The sequence below is a fragment of the Sciurus carolinensis genome, chromosome 3 (assembly GCF_902686445.1).
Source record: "Sciurus carolinensis chromosome 3, mSciCar1.2, whole genome shotgun sequence".
In the NCBI taxonomy this organism is placed as follows: Eukaryota; Metazoa; Chordata; class Mammalia; order Rodentia; family Sciuridae; genus Sciurus; species Sciurus carolinensis.
In genome coordinates, this window is record NC_062215.1 from 23858685 (window position 1) to 23877684 (window position 19000).

Sequence of the window (19000 nt, forward strand, 5' to 3'; positions counted from 1 at the left end):
GTGTGTGTGTGTGTGTGGACTGGAAATTGAACCCAGGTGTATTTTTTATTTTGAGACAGGGTCTCACTAAGTTGCTTAAGGCCTCATGAGGTTACTAAGGCTGTCCTTGAACTTGTGATCCTCCTGCCTCAGCCTCCCAAGTTGCTGAGATTATAGCATTAGTTTTATTTTAGGTGATGTGAGCATCTAACTGATGGCAGGGGTCATTATTCTTAATTTCTATTTTGTAATTCTGTAATTTTTTACTTAATATTGTGAAATCAATAAAATTCCTTGAGTGTGTGAGTGTATATTTAAGCTTCTCAGTGGTGTGCCAAAAAAAACTTGTGCTATCTTTATGTTGATGAAAGGAGTGTATTTTGATAATCTATTTCCTGTTTCTTTCATTTCAGACCTAGCTTTCATAAATTATGTTTTTGAAACTTGAATGGAATATCTGGTTAAAGAGGAGGGTCTAACTTGAATCAGTACTTATTTGAGGTCTGCGGTGTCATGTTTTTTCTCTTAAGATCACAATTGAAGCAATGAAAAGTGACATTGATGAGGTGGCCCTACAAGGGATAGAATTCTGGTCCAATGTCTGTGATGAGGAAATGGATTTGGCCATTGAGGCTTCAGAGGTGAGCCTGAGAGTGCATCACTGTAGGGGGAGTGCTATTCTTATTGGGCTTGAAAAGTATTTCCATTTGTAGATACTCATTTTTTTTTTCTTCCCTGTAGTCAAACCTCACAAAGGAGAAGGATCTATAATGAGGCAGCTCCTGTTTTTGTAGATAATCTGACATGATTTATTGTACATAATAGTATTGGTACTATGAACACAAGGGGGCAGCAGGCAGTCAGTTTGCTAAGGTGACACCTGATGCTGAATTATTTTCTTTCGGAAGTCCTGATGCAAGCACAGGATGTGTAATTGATAGTTTACTAACTGATGAAGGAATCAGTTACACATAGGAAAGAGTAGTTCTGCCTTCAGAATCTTTGAATTTAAGCTTTGTTTCCAACTTTATTTGTCTGCATGCACTTCTAAAACAACAGCCTTAATTTTGGCATCCTTATGTAAACTTCATGCATCTCTTAATCCGAAGAACACCAAATGTCAGGTTGTTAAACTGAGTTGAGCTTGTGAAGAAGAATGTAATTTCTAAGGTTGCCTTGGTCCTTTAAGATAGATTTTATGTATAATCAAAAAGAAAAACACTCAAGTAAATGAAAAAATGAGCATTTCCAAAGATCACAGAAAATATTAACCATCGGCCCTATGTATTTGTCACAGGCCCTGAGACAGCTCTCAGTGTATCCCTTGAGTATTGTAGCTTGTTTACTTTTGTCTTAGAATTTGTTGTACATTTCTCCAGGCAGCAGAACAAGGGCGGCCTCCTGAGCACACCAGCAAGTTTTATGCCAAGGGAGCACTACAGTACTTGGTTCCCATCCTCACACAGACACTAACTAAACAGGTGAGTCTCCTTCCAGATCTAACAAGGTAAATTGTGAAACCATATTTAGGGTGGGTTGGTTTGCTGTGGAACAGTTTCCATGGAGGAACTTGGCAGCCCATCAACTAGTTGATATTCTGTTATAGATGACTCAGGAATAACTGAGCTGAATCCTTAAGATCTCCTAGGCTCTGATCTGTTTGTAAAAAACTGGGTCTGAATATCTCATGCATCTTAATTGGGAAGAAACCACTCACTGTTTTGATATTACTGAGTACTGCTTTATCCACAGTAATAGAAGAGGTGTATTCTGTAAAATTTGCAGTAAAGAAAGGTTGAGGACTCAGCGTAACTGTGATAGAGCACTTGGCTACGGGGTGCAAGGCACTGAGCTCAATACTTGGCATCAAAAAGGAGGAAAGGTTGGGAGGATAGATGAATCCATGCTATATATTTATTTATAAATGCCGATTAGGTTGGATAAGAGTTGTATCCTAACAGAGCATTCTGACCCATAAAAAGAAACTCAACTAATGCAAGTTTTTTGTGAAAACTGTGTCTTCCTTGCCATTCCGTTTTGATTTTATGCATCACAGTTTTTCTTGGTATGATGTTTAGGACAGATTTCCCCCCCCCCCCACTTTGTTTCTTCTGGTCAGATGAAACATTAACCTAAGAATTGTCAGCGCACTGAGGAAATAGTTAATTTGAGCCCTAGAAAATCTCTTAGTACATGGTAATATAATTTGTTTTTAGGAATATACATGTTTCAGTGTAACAGTCTTCAAAAAAAAGTACAGATGTGTTTGATTTGAAATGAACTGGGTGTCCTTAAATTTTCATCTTTCAGTTTTCCGGTGGTTATTTTCTTTTAGTGTCTTTGCTTTTGTGTACTTTTCTGCCTTGCAAACAAATCATTCTTTATGTGTATAATTTTCTGACACTCCATAGGTAACATGCATTAAATTATTGTGTGGTGACTGACCATAATAGACATACATATGTTCTACTTGAAAGGGAGATCTGAGTAGACTCTGTTTTGCAAGCTTTTTATTGAAATAAAGAAAAACTAGTATCCTAGAGTTCTTTGTGACTCTTTCCTAGTCACTAACTCCCTCGCTTTCCTGACCTTCAAACCCATAGGTAGATTTTGGTTGATTTTTGAAATTTATATAACCAAAATCATCATATAGAGCTGGGGTTGTAGATCAGTGGTAGAGCACTTGCCTAGCACACATGAGGCCCTGGGTCCAATCCCTGGTGCCACATAAAAATAAATAAAGGTATCGTGTCCATTTACAACTATGAAACATTTTAAATAATAAAGTCATGAGATATATGTGTGTGTGTTTGTGACTTATCCTTGTTTTAATTTGTTCATTCTCTATTGTTATAAAGGCTAAGCTGTGGTGAGTATTTCTAGAAGAAATTTAAAAATCGGGGTTTTAAGTTTTATTTACTATTAGGAAGCTTAAATTCTAAAGGTATTTGGGAGTCATCAGAGAACCTTTTGAATAAAAGTAATTCTTTGAACAAAAACTCACCTAGTGCCACATTTTCGCCAGGATGAAAATGATGATGATGATGACTGGAACCCCTGCAAAGCAGCAGGGGTGTGCCTCATGCTTCTTTCCACCTGCTGTGAAGATGACATTGTGCCACATGTCCTCCCCTTCATCAAAGAACACATCAAGAATCCAGATTGGCGATACCGGGATGCAGCAGTGATGGCTTTTGGGTGTATCTTGGAAGGACCAGAACCCAATCAGCTCAAACCACTAGTTATACAGGTAAAGCTGAGGGAATTTTGAAAGTATTAGGGAAGTATTTATCATTTCAGTTTTATGCTTGCGTGTGCTTTCATTTTTAAAAAGGAAGCTATAAATAATCATCCACAAAGGTTATTTCCAGATACTTATTTGCTATCAGTAACGTATTTATATTTCTTAACTTTTCAAAATTATGTAAGTTGGGCTGGGGATGTGACTCAGTGGTAGAACACCTTGCCTAGTACGTGTGAGGTCTTGGGTTCGGTCCCCAGCACTGCCAGGAAAAATAAAAATGAAATAAAATTATATGTCATAAATCCAGAAACTTTTGGAAAATGCAGAAAATACCAAATAGAAAGTCATGCTAATCCCAGTGCCTAGGGATGACTCTTAACTAAATATTGATCTGTGCAGCTTTATTCCTTGAACTTGTGTGTATAAGAGGATGTAAGTAGTCTTTTTCTTTTTTTGGTATCAGCTGTTGAACTCGAGTACTCAACCACATCATCCCCAGCCCTATTTTGTTTTTTATTTAGTGACAGAGTCTCACTGAGTTGCTTAGTGTCTTCCTTATGCTGAGGCTGGCTTTGAACTCGCCATCCTCCTGCCTCAGCCTCCTGAGCTGCTGGGATTACAGGTGTGTGCCATGGTGCCTGGGTGCAAATAGTCTTATAACTCGTTTTTTTAACATTATATTGTAAACATTTCTCAATAATTAATTAATTTACTTATTTTAAATCAGGGTCTCACTAAGTTGCTGAGACTTAGCCTTCCAAGCCACCGGGATTATAGGCATGTGCCACCACACCCAACTAATTCTTTTATTTTTTTTTTAAATGAAGCGTCTCGCTGTTTCCCAGGCTGTCCCCAAACAAACTGCTGAACTCAGGCAATTTACTGCCTCAGCCTCCCAGGTAGCCAGGACTATAGGCATGCACACTGCTCCCAGCTGCCCTATAATTTCAGATAATTTTAGTTGTAGGTGGACACAATAACTTTGTTTTATTTATTTATTTATATTTATGTGGTGATTGAACCAAGTCCCTCACATGAGCTAGGCAAGCACTCTACCACCAGCCCTGTCCTATAATTTTTAATGATTAATTATTCCCTCTTTTGGACAAAATTGACATGTAATAATACATGTGTTCATTTTGCTAATATAAATGATCAGTTCATATGATTGACTGTAGAACTTACAAAACTCAGTCTTTTGGGATATAGTCAGTTGTCATCATACCTGCATTCTAAGTAACTCAGCATAAACCACTTAGAAGCATGCATACTGAACTCTTATTAGAATTCCACATTGGAATTTGGTGAAGAAAGAATTTTGTCACGTTTCACTCTACTGTTTTTATTTGATAAATGTTTCAGGCGCATAAAAGCCTCTTGGTGCTATTTTGAGTTAAGACCCACCCATCGATTTTTTCCTCTTTTGAGTATTAAATGTGAATTTGTTCTGTTTTACTGTATTTTCAGGCTATGCCAACCCTAATAGAATTAATGAAAGACCCCAGTGTAGTTGTTCGAGACACAACTGCATGGACTGTGGGCAGAATATGTGAATTGCTCCCTGAAGCTGCCATCAATGATGTCTACTTGGCTCCCCTACTGCAGTGTCTGATTGAGGGCCTTAGTGCTGAACCCAGAGTGGCTTCAAATGTATGCTGGGTAAGGGATTTTCTTCCTGATGCGCTTGCCTGAGTCATTATCAAGAAAATAGGAGGGGTGGGAGAAAAGTGGATCTACCTCACTGGAAGACTTTCTCTGAATACCATCTCTTTTCTAATTTCTTCAATTAAAACGTGGGAGAGTTGCCTATAGCAGGAGCCAGTGGGAACTGTTGAATCATGGTGACTAGTTCTTGAAGCGCCTAGAGCAGTCATGGCAACCAAGTGGGGAGGCTCTCTGGACTTAACTTTTCTTCTTTGAATTGCTCCAAGACAAGAAATTTCAATTAAGGTAGAGAGTTGTTGGCTACCATTGCCAAGGAAGGGACCAAGGGAATAAAGGTAGGCGGTTTTAAGTGCTGAGTCAGTATAGACTACATATTGGGGGCCTTTGGGGAGGAAGTTGAAATAAGGAAGGAGTGGGGCTAAAAGCCTTTCTGTGAATGAAAAACTAACAGCATTGGTAAGTGAAAATAGTATGATGATTAAAAGAGTTAGACAGATTTATGAGATAGGACAAGTAGACAATATAAATAAGTAAATGTTTAATTTTAAAGATATCTGTAAAATGTATTATGATGACCTTGACAGAAAAAGTTTGAGCTCCATTAGCTTTGATATGTTTGTATGTCAGTTGGAGAAAATTGCTCGTGGTATCCTAAGGAAAAATGAGGTACTTCTAGAATAGAGTTCCCTCAGGACTAGTATTAAATCTATCTATCTGCTTTTCAGGCATTCTCCAGTCTGGCTGAAGCTGCTTATGAGGCTGCAGATGTAGCTGATGATCAAGAAGAACCAGCCACCTATTGCTTGTCTTCTTCATTTGAGCTCATAGTTCAGAAACTCCTGGAAACCACAGACAGGTAACTGATACTCCATAGAAGTGGGTGATGTCACAGCACATGGTACCACCCATATGAAGTCCTAGGTACTCAGACTGAGAGAAGATAGATAGCTTGAACCCAGCAGTTGGGGAACAGCTTGGGCAACATAGCAAGACTCTTTTTTTAAGTTGTCAATGGACCTTTATTTTATTTATTTATACACTGTGCTGGGAATCAAACCCAGGGCCTCACACATGCCAGGCAAGTGCTCTACCACTGAGCTACAACCTCAGCCCAGTTCTGTATTTAAAAAAAAAAAAATTGGTGATTTCTTTTCTCATGCAACTCCTGTTGCCCTCTGTGGAGGATAGGAATGTAGAGGAATAGGACAGGATTTTACCTGCTCTAGGGAAGTTAAAAGAATCCTGTAGTAGATTTCATTATTTGTTTAAAATAAAAGAATGATAAACTATGCTAGGATAAGATCATTAAGAAGTCCCATCAATTTGCAATATTGAAAGTTGATGGTGGGAGTATTTGGTAATGGTATAGAAGAAATGGTGGCTCTCATGAATTTTGATTTACTCAAGATCAGTAACTGTCATTTTATGATATTGGATGAAGAATTTGTCATTAATATTTATACAGTTGATATATAAATGAGCTTTTGAAATGTTGCATAAAGGGATTATAAATTTGGAACACACCTGTAACTGCAGTGACTTGGGAGGCTAGGGGAAGTTTAAAGCCAGCCTCAGCAACTTAGCAAAAATGTCTTAGAATAAATTTAAATAAAAAAGAGCTGGGGATATGGCTCAGTGGTTCAATCCCTGGTACCCCCCCCCCCCCCAAAAAAAAAAAGTTTGGGACCCCTTTATTCATTTGTTTTGTGTATATTACACCTAAAGCTATGAGCAAAAGTAAATGATTAGGTAGGGACTGGATTTAAAACCTTCCATGTTTAGTTTATCCTGACTTCCCTGTTCAAGGTTGTATGAAGAAAATTAGTGTATCTCCTCAGCTATTCAGGCAACCTCTTTAGTTGTCCACATGGGGTTTTTTTCCCCCCTATACTTATAGCTCATTGTCAAGGGTCATTGTACATGTTTAGAGACCATCATAAACATAACCAGTGGCTCAAAGGCTTTTTGTTGTTGTTGTTGTTTTTAAGTTCTGATTTCTAGATATTATGTTGTCAAACGCACATCAGGTCTACAGTTGTACCAGTTTCTGGTTTCCTATTTTTGGAGAGACACTGTCTACATTCCAAAGCTTCTCTGTCCTTTCTCCACAGTTGAAGCTTTAAGATTTTTGCCATATGTTCCTTACAGACCTGATGGACACCAGAACAACCTGAGGAGTTCTGCATATGAATCTTTAATGGAAATTGTGAAAAACAGTGCCAAGGATTGTTACCCTGCTGTTCAAAAAACTACTTTGGTCATCATGGAACGACTACAGCAGGTGCTTCAGATGGAGGTGAGACTTGGACTGCCCCTGTCTATTGGGGGAAGGGGACGGTACTTGTAACATATATAGCTGCTTTTATTTCTTTTTGATGTTCAAGTATAAGGTATAAGAAAGATACAAGGATTAGGACCCAACCCCCCCCCCGCCCCCCCGCCAAAATTGCCGCCTTGAAAAGGTCCTTAGTTCAGTCCCTAGCACCAGTACCCCCCACCCAAAATGGAACTCAACAATTTGCATTGCTGGTCACAGTTTACTTGCATTTGTGTTATACTATATCTCTTGTTTTTATTGACTTTTTTACATTAATATTATTATTTAATGACGGAAGGTTTTCACTTAGAACACAATTTCTCCTTTTCCTTGTAGTCACATATCCAGAGCACGTCTGATAGAATCCAGTTCAATGACCTTCAGTCTTTACTCTGTGCAACTCTTCAGGTATGATGGTGCTTTATCACTTTTTTGTAACTTTTTTTTTAATTCATACATTATAATTATACATAGTAGTAGAATTCATTGTGCCATATTCGTATATGCACATAACAGTTCGGTCAATCTCATTCCCCTTTATCTTTCTTTCCCTCCCTTCTTCCCCCTGATCTGCTTGAGAACTCTAAACTTCCCTTTTGTTACTACTGTTTTAATTAGTACACTATAATTATATGTAAAGGTGTGTCCCCAACCCTTTTTATTTTTGAGACAGGGTCTTAGGGTCTTGCTAAGTTTCTGAGGCTGTCCTTTAGCTTGTGATCTCCTGCCTCAGCCTCCTGACCTTACCGTGTTTTTTTTTTATTTTATTTTATTTATTTATTTATTTATTTTGGTGGTTGTGGTGGTAGTAATGAAACCCAGGGCCTCACCCATGAGAGGCAACCACTGTACCATGAGCCTCATTTCTAACCCCTTATCACTTCTTAATAGCCCCAGGGAAGAAAGTTTGTCTAATTATGACAAGTTCATATACAGAAACAGCTCTGAAATGGTGTAGACAGTGCTGATCAGAAGCTTTTCGCAGGTTTGGTATATGACTGATTAGAAGAGTAATTTTCGACCTTCCTTTCCTGTCTATCAAGAAAGATCCAGTTTGTCTTCTGCAGTTTAGGGAAGGAAACACCTCAGTATGTGATGGTCCCTTCCAGCTGAAAAGCTAATTTGTGTTGGCAGCTTTTGGTCTTGGTTTCCATGAGGTTATCCAACAAGACAGTCTGATTCAGTTTCCAGATGTAGTTCTCTTGTTTTAAAAAAGGGCTAAGGCCAGGTAGCCTGTAATTGAGCGGTTCAGGAGGACTATGGCAGGAGGATCCCAAGTTTGAAGCCAGCCTCAGCAACTTAGCAAGACCCTGTCTCAAAATAAAAAAATTTTAAAGGAGTTGGGGATGTGGCTCAGTGGTTAAGTGATTAAGCACCCCTGGATTCAATCCCTGGTACAAAAAAAAAAGTAGGTTGGGCGGCTGGTGTCTTAACTCAGTGGTTGAGTACTTGCCAAGCATGTGTGAAGCCCTAGGTTCATCCCCAGAACCAAAACAAAAACAAAAACAAAACGGTATTAAGTTTCTGCCATTATCTTTTGAAACACTTGCTCTTAAAAGTTATCATTGTTACATTGTTTATAATGCCTTGTATTCACAGTTTTCTCTAAGGAGAGACTGAAAGCTAAAATAATACCTTGCTCTCATCATAATGCAGTAGCTGGGAAGCTATTCCCTTTTTTTTTTACAGAAAAAAAGAAGGAAAGCCCTGGAACTTAATGAATTTTAGTATTCAATGACACTAATTAGTTCATCTTACCTGTGAACTCCTTTTATTGTCCCAGACTTTGTTTTTGTAAAACTGCTAAGTTGTTGAGGCTGGTCTCAAACTTGCTATCCTTTTGCTTCAACCTCTTAAACTGCTGGGATTATAGGCATACGCCCTCTTGCCCACTGACGTGACCTTTTTTAAAGCTAAAATAATTTGTTGGGCACAGTGACACACATACCTGTAATCCCAGAGGAGCAGGAAGGTGAGGCAGGAGGATCGCAAGTTCAAAGCCAACCTCAGCAATTTAGCAAGACCCTAAGCAACTTGGTGAGATCCTGTATCAAAATTAAAAAGGCTGGGGTTGTGGCTCAATGTTAAGCGCCTCTCGGTTCAATTCCTGGTTACCACCCCTTCCCTAAAAAAACAAAGCAAAAGCAAAAACAAAATAATTTTAACTGTCATTCCAGTAAGACTAGAATATGGAAGCTACTGACAGGGATTTGTCAGGCAGGCATAAATGAAACACAGGGTTTACTTTTGCACCGTGGAGGATCCATCCCATGTTTGTTGTGAGCTGAAAAACAAGAGTTATTAAAGTGAATGTAACATTGCAAGTGATTTGCACTGTCAGAGTTCTTGAGCAAAAAATATTTTAGCCTTCCTAAAACCAGGAGGGGGTAGGGGGGAAATCAAGGCACTTAATTTATTTAAAAAAGAAAAGATAATGCATTCTGATTGGAAGTTTTGGAAATATTAATAGGTCCTGAATTCTTGTTTGTGCACAGAATGTTCTCCGGAAAGTACAACATCAAGATGCTTTGCAGATCTCTGATGTAGTCATGGCTTCCCTGTTAAGGATGTTCCAAAGCACAGCTGGGTCTGGGGGAGTGCAAGAGGATGCACTGATGGCAGTTAGCACACTGGTGGAAGGTCAGTGAGCACTAATCAGCTGGGGAATGATTTCAGAATGCAGAAGTTTTAATGTCCTTGAAATTTTATTAAAGAAAACCTAGTTCTTTTCCTGTCGACTGACTCATATAAATTGTATAACCGCTTTGACAATCTTCTTGAAGTCGGTGGGGAGCCAGTTTGCAATAGGGAGTCAGATTGGTAACCCTTTTCAGGGGGAGGTATTGCCTAACTCATGCTTGTCAGATTCCTTTTTCCCTTGAAAGTCAGCTTGCTTTATTGAGGTTTGGCTCCTATCAGGAGTAGAGGAAGTGAAAGTTTCTAGTTTCATTCCAATCATATGATATCTCCTGGTTCTGGTTTTAATGCTTTGGACTCAGGTTTACACATCATGTGTTTGGTGTGGGATGTAATGAAACAGTGAGTGAGATTTAGGAATTAATTGATTTTTCTGATTCTTACATCTGACTGTGCAAGCCATCTCTGACTTAAAAACTCTTTGAAGGGTCATTAAAAGCACATTAAAGGGCATTTCAGAAATCTGGCATGCTTCTTCAGGTTAGATCTATAAGTATATTACTGAGACCATTTCCTGAGGACCAGACCTTCTTCTGGCATAAAGAGCCTTTGCCCAGCTAGTCTGGCAACATGTGACTACCCCAGAAGGGCAAGGAAGTTAATTTTGGCTCCTGAAGTGGTGTTTTGGATCTGAAGATCTGTGCTGCTTTTCCTGGCTCTGGCTTGTTAAGCCCTTGATGGGATTGCTTTGGAACCCTGGTTTGAAGCTGACCTCTAGAGAGAACATATAATTAGATGGGGGGAAGTGGGGAAAGAGGCAATATTACTGACCCAGTCAGCTCATAATTTACCTTGAAGTTCCTTAGAATCCTGCTACTTTTGTGTTTTAGCAAGAGTAAAATCCCATTCTGTGGAGTGTTGGTACTGTCTCTGGGGCATAAGAATTAGGCTCTCCCAACAGTTATGAAATTGGCTTATGGGAGATGGAAACAGTAATTAACACATTCCATCCAGTCTGTTGAGAGGATTGCATACATTTTGATAGAGGTAACGTGGTTATTTTGCTCACCTGATATCCTGTGTTGCTGTCATTTGCTAATAGTTTATTTCATTTTCAGTGTTGGGCGGTGAATTCCTCAAGTACATGGAGGCCTTTAAACCCTTCCTGGGTATTGGATTGAAGAATTATGCTGAATACCAGGTAGAATAAGTTTTTCAAATAATAATACACTTGTTTTTTATGGTTTTGGTAGTACTGGGAATTGAACCCAGGACCTCACACATGCAAGGCAGGCACTGTGTCCCTCTGAGCTATATCCCCGGCCTTCAAAATGTAATCATTATCTCATTGATACCTGTTAGCTACTGAAGTATGGACAAAATCAGGTTCCTATGATCTAGGTAGTTTTCCCTTTTGCATTGTTTCAACTGGAAATAGCGTATTTAAAACAGGTTATTGAATCCACCGATAAGGAACGAACAATGACTGTGTGGCTGAGTGATATGAATGCAAGGGCAGCTGTAAAGTTAATGCCATAAATACCTTAAAGAGCAAAGCTGCTTGTTTGGTGACCACCTGTTTCTGCCACCACCACCAACCCCAGTGGATGGTATCTCCAATAGTCCTGTTACCTTCTTGCCATATTGGTTGTTAAAATTAACTAATCTCTGGCTGGGGTTGTGGCTCCGTGGTAAAGCACTTGCCCAGCAAGTGTGAGGCACTCACTGGGTTTGATTCTCAGCACCACATAAAAATGAATAAAATAAAGGTTTAAAAAAAAATTAACTAATCTCAGCTGGGAGATGGTGTTCTTTGATTCTAGGTCCTGCCTTATCCGTATAGTTGTCTTTTCTGTTTGGGAGATTATTTCCTTGATTCTTTTCAGGTTTGTTTGGCAGCTGTGGGCCTAGTGGGAGATTTGTGCCGTGCTCTGCAGTCCAACATCTTACCTTTCTGTGATGAGGTGATGCAGCTGCTACTGGAGAACTTGGGGGTAAGTGTCTACACACAATCTGAATAACCAATCTTTGAAGAAATTCTCAGTTGAAAAGAAATTTAAACATTAAGATAATGACAGGAAGCTGTAAGTTCCCACAACACTGACAGTGAGCTTATGGGAGAATGGGATTATTTGTCTTCACAGATGATTCTAAAGCCTTCAAAGTTAATTAAAGGAATGTGTACTTTACCTGTAGAAAAAAAGAGCTGTTAAGTATAAAGGAAAAACAGTTTCTTTATCCAGCTATAATCATTAACTTTTGTGTATGTCCGAAGATTCTTTAGTCTCTGGATCAAATTCTTGTTAGTTCACTTTTTCTTTTTCTTCCTTATCAGAATGAGAATGTCCACAGGTCTGTGAAGCCACAGATTCTGTCAGTGTTTGGTGATATTGCCCTTGCTATTGGTGGAGAGTTTAAGAAATACCTAGAGGTTGTATTGAATACTCTTCAGCAGGCCTCCCAAGCCCAGGTGGACAAGGTAAGCTTGGAGCTGTCCTGCTAATCTTTTAAGTCCAGCGCTGAATGGAGGGGAGGGACTATTTGCAAACATACCATTAAAGGGGATCAGTGACTGGGTGTGGTGATACACACCTGTAATCCCAGTGACTCGGGAGGTGAGGCAGGAAGACTGAAAATTCAAGGTCATGTTCAATGACTTAATAAGACCCTGTTTCAAAATAAAAAGGGGTATAGTGGTAGAGTATCCCTAGGTTTAATCCCCAGTCCACAAAAAATACATACAATTGGTGTAATGGAGGTTCTATTCTTTATCTCTTCCAGTCCGACTATGACATGGTGGATTATCTGAATGAACTAAGAGAAGGCTGCTTGGAAGCCTATACTGGAATCGTCCAGGGATTAAAGGGAGATCAGGAGAATGTACACCGTTGAGTATACAACCCAGCTCCTTAAGTCTACATACCCGGGTGCACAGCCAAATGGACTGTGTCTTTGGTGATTGCTTTCTGTACCCAACCATGAATGGTTGATACAGGACTGCTCCCACAATGTTTCTATTATTATTATTATTATTATTGGGGGAAATATTTGTTCTTTACCTCTTTGACAGGTTCAGAAGAAAAAGTTCCATTGTTCCTTTGTACATGATATCTGATTATTACTTGTTTCTTCTGTTGACTTGAATAATGACATTCTAATCTTAGGAGTAACAGTTTGGTACCACTCTGCAGCTGGTTGTCCAGCTCAAACCTGATAGAGGTGGAATAGCTGGAAACTTTGAAAAGAGGTCCTGCCAAATTCAGGGCAACTTCATCAGACCTTCTCTTTTCTTTTATAGCGGATGTGATGCTGGTACAACCCAGAGTAGAATTTATTCTGTCTTTCATTGACCACATTGCTGGGGATGAGGATCATACAGATGGAGTAGTAGCCTGTGCTGCTGGACTGATAGGGTAAGTATGCCTGCTTCCAATAGCTGAATGGAGATTCTCATGGAAAATGAGATGTGTAGGAAAGAATCTTGAGAGACATATAAATGAGAATAAGCCACTTCTTTGGCACAGAGGACATTCAGGAGTTAGTTTGTTGTGATGCTGGGGATCGAATCCAGAGCCAATACTCTACCATTGAGGAGATAGTAGAGCCCATAGTGTCTCTTTTGGGTATTCATAAATGATAATTCATTCCAGACCCTCCAGAGCTCTGTAGTTCCTATTCAGCATCTTCTGATGGTTTCTGATGTGTTGTTAGGAGAACATTGGTCTTGAACCCAAAGATCTGGATCTTAGTTCTGTTTTTTATAGTGAATTAGCTGTTTAACCTTGGATAAATTATCCTAATTTGCATCTAAAATTTTTCTAGTTTTAAAAAGTAGGTGAATTCTAAGAAGCCCATATTTAACTCAGCAGTGGTTTGGCATGTTCAAAACACAGTTCCTGGATTTCGTTCTCAAGTGGGTTTATTCTGTGCAGGGACTTATGTACAGCATTTGGGAAGGATGTACTGAAATTAGTAGAAGCTAGGCCAATGATCCATGAACTGTTAACTGAAGGACGGAGATCGAAGACTAACAAAGCAAAAACCCTTGCTACATGGGCCACAAAAGAACTGAGAAAACTGAAGAACCAAGCTTGGTAAGATTTGGTTACCACTTTTCTTTCTTCAGGTTTCTTGGGAAAACGTACATTGTCTTTAGGCTATCTTGCAGGTGCTGGTATCTTCCTGGTACTCTTTCCCATATAGGTGTTTCTGAGCCAGACCTTTGTTCCTCAGCTTTTTACTAGGGGAAGAATTAGGCAGTCTCACTTTCCTTGAGACAGATATTTGATTGCACATGGTGCTGGAGAACAGAACTTTTTTTGGTTCTGGGAATTGAATTGACCACTGAACTACATGCCTTGCCCTTTTTAAATTTTATTTTGAGACAGAGTCTCACTAAGTTGCTGAGGCTGGCTTTGAACTTGGTCATCTTCCTGCCATAGCCTCCTGAGCCACTGGGATTACAAGCATGTACCACCCTACCTGCCAACAGAACTTTTTGCATTTTTCTGGTTTTGTTGTTTTTTGATTCTGGGGATTTAATCCAGAGGCAGTTTACCACTGAGCAACATCCACATCCCTTTTGTGTTTTATTTTGAGACAGGTTCTCACTAAGAACCTAAGTTGCTGAGGCTAGCCTTGAACTTGCCTTCCTCCTATCTTAGCCTCCTGAGCCACTGAGATTATAGGCATGCACCACAAGGCCCGATTAGAAGAGAACTTCTTTAACTAAAATTCCCAAAACATTTAGACACAAATAAAACTATTGATAGAGGCGTTCTTCCATAATCTTTTCTGTTTCTGTTCCCTTCCCCATTCACTCGGCCTTGTGCATGCTAGAAAAGCACCGAGATATTGCCAGTCTCCATAGAAGATACCCTTTGAGACCCCTGCTCTGGAATATAGGTTTGTTTGTTCTAGGCAACTTACTATGTAGATTCCAGTAAAATTGGCTATTTTTAATTTTTATTTTATTTTCCCATCCACCCCTGATGTAGGTACTAATGAGAGCAGGTAGATGGCACATAGAAAGAGAAAAAAAAATTATCCATTCTTGGAGTTGACAAATTCCAGTCAACCTAGGAGTACTTGGTTGAAGGAACTGGAGTTATTTAGGCTTTACTGGGCTTTACTGATCTTAGGATTGACCTTTTTTTCCATCTGTTTTTAGATCTGTTACCATTGGGATGATAACCTGAGACCCCCACTGGAAATCTCCAATCTTTTGAAAAACCCGGAAGTGAGGAGTGTGCACGGATGCTGAATGTTTGGGAATGAGAGGATGAGTGAGTGAGGCTTGAAAACACACCACATTGAAAATCCTGCCACAGCAGCAGCCGCAGCCGCCAACAGCAGCGCTGTTAGTGAGCTAAGTAAGCACTGACTTCGTAGAAAACCATAACATCAGCCATCTTGGAAAAGAGAAACGATGGATTTACTTGCTTACAAAAAAAGCTGTCTCTTCCCAGGGGAGGCTAGAACTAGCTTTTCTGTCTTCTGGCAGTGCAGAGTGGAATGACTGGTTTGGGAGAGGAGGAGGGACTGGGTTCAGCTGTGGTGCTTTGTTGTAAAAGGCAGCCTGGCCTTTGCTACTGAGGAGAAAGATGGAGCCTGGGTCTCAAGCCCACCTTCGCTGTACCTTTGCCACATGGTACTGTACACGTGCAGGCTGGAAGGAGGGTGAGGGATTTTTACAGTCTGAGAATGAGTGTGTGTGAGTGAGGCGGTATCCACATTCTCAACTTCAAGTCATTGCAGTTTCTTTTTCCCGAAAAACAAGGGGTTAGATGTTGCATTTCATAAAACTAACCGAAGTTCTGTCTACTGATGCAGCACAAGACATGTAAAAAAGAAAAAAAAAAAAAAAAAAAAAAAGGAAAGACGCTCTTCAGGTTTTGTTTTGTTGGTTTTTTTTTTTTTTTTTTTTTTAATTTTAGGGAAAACACTGACGAATGGTCAGAGGTCCTATCCTGATCTTTTCATCAAGGCGCCTTTCCTAATAATATGGTTCAACTGTGAATGTAGAAGTGGGGGGAGGGGGGAGAAAAATAAAACTCTGGAGTTAGAGGATATAGAAAAATAAAAGTACAATTGTTACAAATAAAGAATGCAGACTTCAAAGACAAAAATGCCACAACCCAAACCAAAATTTAAATACTTGAAATTGGCAGCACAAAAGAAAAGCTCTCTCCTGACTTGTATTGTGGCAGTCTGAACGCCCCCAAAAAATTGTGCCAAAGAGTTTAGAAGACAAATAACCAATAAAAGTAAATACACACACACACACACACACACACACACACACACACACACAGAGTAGACTACTTCAGGTAACTATTTTGGATTGCAAATGAGGATAAATTTAATGTTTAAACAATCTGATAAAATAACCATTTGGAAACTGCTTGGCCTTCTGTTCTCTTTTATTTGATTGACTCCAATGCGGTATTGGTCTCTTGCTGCACTTCAAAACCAACTAACCAACAAAACAAAAAAGTGTGTGTGTCTATATGTATGTATACACATACACACACTAACCAGAATATTCATGATGAAAATGGCACTTGAAAATGGTTATATTTTTCCACTGAAGTTTGAAGATTAATAAAATGATGTCAAACACTCCCCTGCTCACACACCTCAGGTTTTTTTTTTTTTTTTTTTTTTTAAGTGTAATGTGCTGTGAGTACCATAAACCAGAATCATTTTCCCTTTTACAAGGGAACAGGGCACCCTGCATTTTAGACTTTCAGCAATAAGAAGGGATGTTGGTAAGCTTTGATCCCCTTTTGGTTTTTGCAGATACTAGGGAGTTTTGCTGGCATTTGAATATGCTGCTTTCAAAAAAACCAAGGAAGGTTTTTAATTGCTTCCTGGTACTTTGAGGATTAAAAAGTAATACCCACTTTCATTTCCATCCTGCAAAAAGCATGGGCTTCTGTTTTTTCCAATCTCCTCCTTTGCATCTTCCCCCTCCCTGTTCAAGCCTTCCATTCATAAGTGGGACTGGCTCGGTTTTGCCCATCTATATGGCAGCATCTCTAATAGCTCTTGTACAGGGTATCAGATATTGTGCCTTTTGGTGCCAGGTTCAAAGTCAAGTGCCGATCTATGAACCAGTGTACAAAAAAAAAAAAAAAAAAAATTAAAAATCCAGGTGTTTGAAGGAGAGACGCTCCATTGTGAATAGAGAACTCACACCAGCTCCTAAGCCTATTGAGAAGAGGGCCTAGTCCTCTTAATGCCTTGTTTCCATTTTAGTTGTTCCTTAGATGAGGGAGAGAATGATATACTAACCATTCCTGATACTAGGTAGGGTTGGGTCAGGGCTTAGGGAGGGGCAGGAATATTGGGGAAAGAAAAAAAAAAATCTGATCATTCCTCAGTGCTACCCATTTCTGTCCTGTGTGGGCTGCTTAGCTAGACAGCAGGAGAATAAAGTACACCAAGAACCATAATGAAAACAAAACCTTCCGTGTGTTTTGTCATGTTTTGTACCAGGGAACCAGTTGAGTGCTATTATTAATGCTTTCTCCCAGATCCATTCAGTGATGGAGAGGAGGAAATGGGCTGGTTGAATTGTGGTCTTGGTGCCTTGCAGTTATTCTGCACTGGTTATGCATTTAAACCCCTCTTTTCTAGTTACCTTTGGCTAGTGGATTTTCCATAGTCTGGGTATTTGTTCTTAATCAGTTGTACCACCTAAGGCAACTGGATGCAAAATGCATTCTGTCCAATCACTGGGCCTTCCCCTACCCTAGTCTTGGCACATTCCTTCAAGAATGTAGTTACCGTCTGCTTGGTAAGATGTCAGTGCAAATGTGAAGAAAATGGGCATCAGACTAGACTTTGGTTTGCCACAAGTGGCAGCTGCCTATACCAATTACATTTAATTTCGCTTTTCATTTTTCCGGTTCCCCTCGGCCCCCCTCTGTTGAAATGTTGAAATTTTAGCTGTCAGAGGCAACTGTAATTTTTGCCCTAGGGACTTGTGGAGAAAGGGAGGGGAATTGCTCAGTGTAGTGTTTTAACTTTCAGAACCAAGCAACCTATTTACTCTTACTATTTAAGAAGTGTGTTAGTCTGACTTTTAAGAGAAATCCAAACTCCATCAGCTTTTGATAGCATCTTGGTTTTTGAAACAACTTCAATCTGTAATTGGCATTCAGAATGCCCTTGGCATGCCAGTCTGTGTGATGGCATTAAAGACCTGTTAAAACACTTGAGCCCAACTATTAACCAAAACTGATACCACCACCTTTATCTTCTAAATAAAGTCCGCTTTATTTTTATTTTCAACATTTTGCTGCTTCAGTTTTTTGTTAAAGATTGTGTCACCTCTGTAGAGGTGAAGTGAATGATTTGGAAGAAGCCAGAATGGTGACGGGGGTGGGGGGGGTGTATGTGCATATATGCATGTGTGCTTGGGCTTGGGAGTAGAAGGACACGCAGGGCTGGAGTAGTGTTCAGTGGCAAAACATTTGTTCAACCCCCAGCACTGGGGGGGTGGTGAGGAACAAGACTGCAGTGTGATATGAAATAGAAACACTTCACTGTGCATGAGGAAAGGAGATGACACCAAACACTGGTTTCCTTCTTAGAGAGTGACTTTGAAGCAGTACCAAGATAGATGTCCTCTCTCAGGAATGTTTTTCAGGCTAAGAATCTGGTATGGCCCATTTAAGAGTTGCTGCCTGTGTTGCAACATGCATCTCATTTCCCCTTCCCTCTTTTTCCCAGAAACTTGGAAAGAACGCTAATTTGGGATTTAAACTGGGTTCTTATCTACTGTCGATTAGCAAAGTGGAACCAAGTTAGTTGACATGAATATACACCTTAGTTTATGTTGGGCAAGTAAAATGAAGGCTGACTAAACTGTAGCCTTCATTTGGCCTTTAATGTTTTCTGACTGCAAACCCATCAGAAACTTATCTCACATACTCACACGTGTTTACACACTTGTACACCTACACCTACATGTTATGTAATTTTAAGACAAACAGGGAAATTAAAAAGTTACATGAGGGGCTGGGGTTGTGGCTCAGTGGTAGAGTGCCTAGCATGCGTGAAACGCTGGGTTGTATCCTCAGCACCTCATAAGTAAAATGAAGGTAGTGTGTTGATCTACAACTAAAAATATTTTAAGTTCTAATATTTTC

The 19000-nt window shown here is 39.6% G+C and overlaps 1 protein-coding gene across 1 annotated transcript in view; it reads left to right on the plus strand.

The window, feature by feature from the left end:
- The window catches only part of Kpnb1 (karyopherin subunit beta 1), a 29372-nt gene extending 11232 nt beyond the window's left edge, over positions 1-18140 (plus strand). The window contains exons 8-22 of the mRNA XM_047545518.1: positions 510-620; positions 1359-1460; positions 3005-3229; positions 4691-4882; positions 5614-5744; positions 7037-7184; positions 7542-7613; positions 9701-9845; positions 10961-11043; positions 11729-11836; positions 12178-12321; positions 12624-12729; positions 13141-13255; positions 13775-13936; positions 15013-18140. Of these exons, the coding sequence (XP_047401474.1) occupies positions 510-620; positions 1359-1460; positions 3005-3229; positions 4691-4882; positions 5614-5744; positions 7037-7184; positions 7542-7613; positions 9701-9845; positions 10961-11043; positions 11729-11836; positions 12178-12321; positions 12624-12729; positions 13141-13255; positions 13775-13936; position 15013 (1845 nt within the window). The 3' untranslated portion in view covers positions 15014-18140. The remainder of the gene's footprint in view (positions 1-509; positions 621-1358; positions 1461-3004; positions 3230-4690; positions 4883-5613; positions 5745-7036; positions 7185-7541; positions 7614-9700; positions 9846-10960; positions 11044-11728; positions 11837-12177; positions 12322-12623; positions 12730-13140; positions 13256-13774; positions 13937-15012) is intronic.
- The last annotated feature ends 860 nt before the right edge of the window (positions 18141-19000 follow it).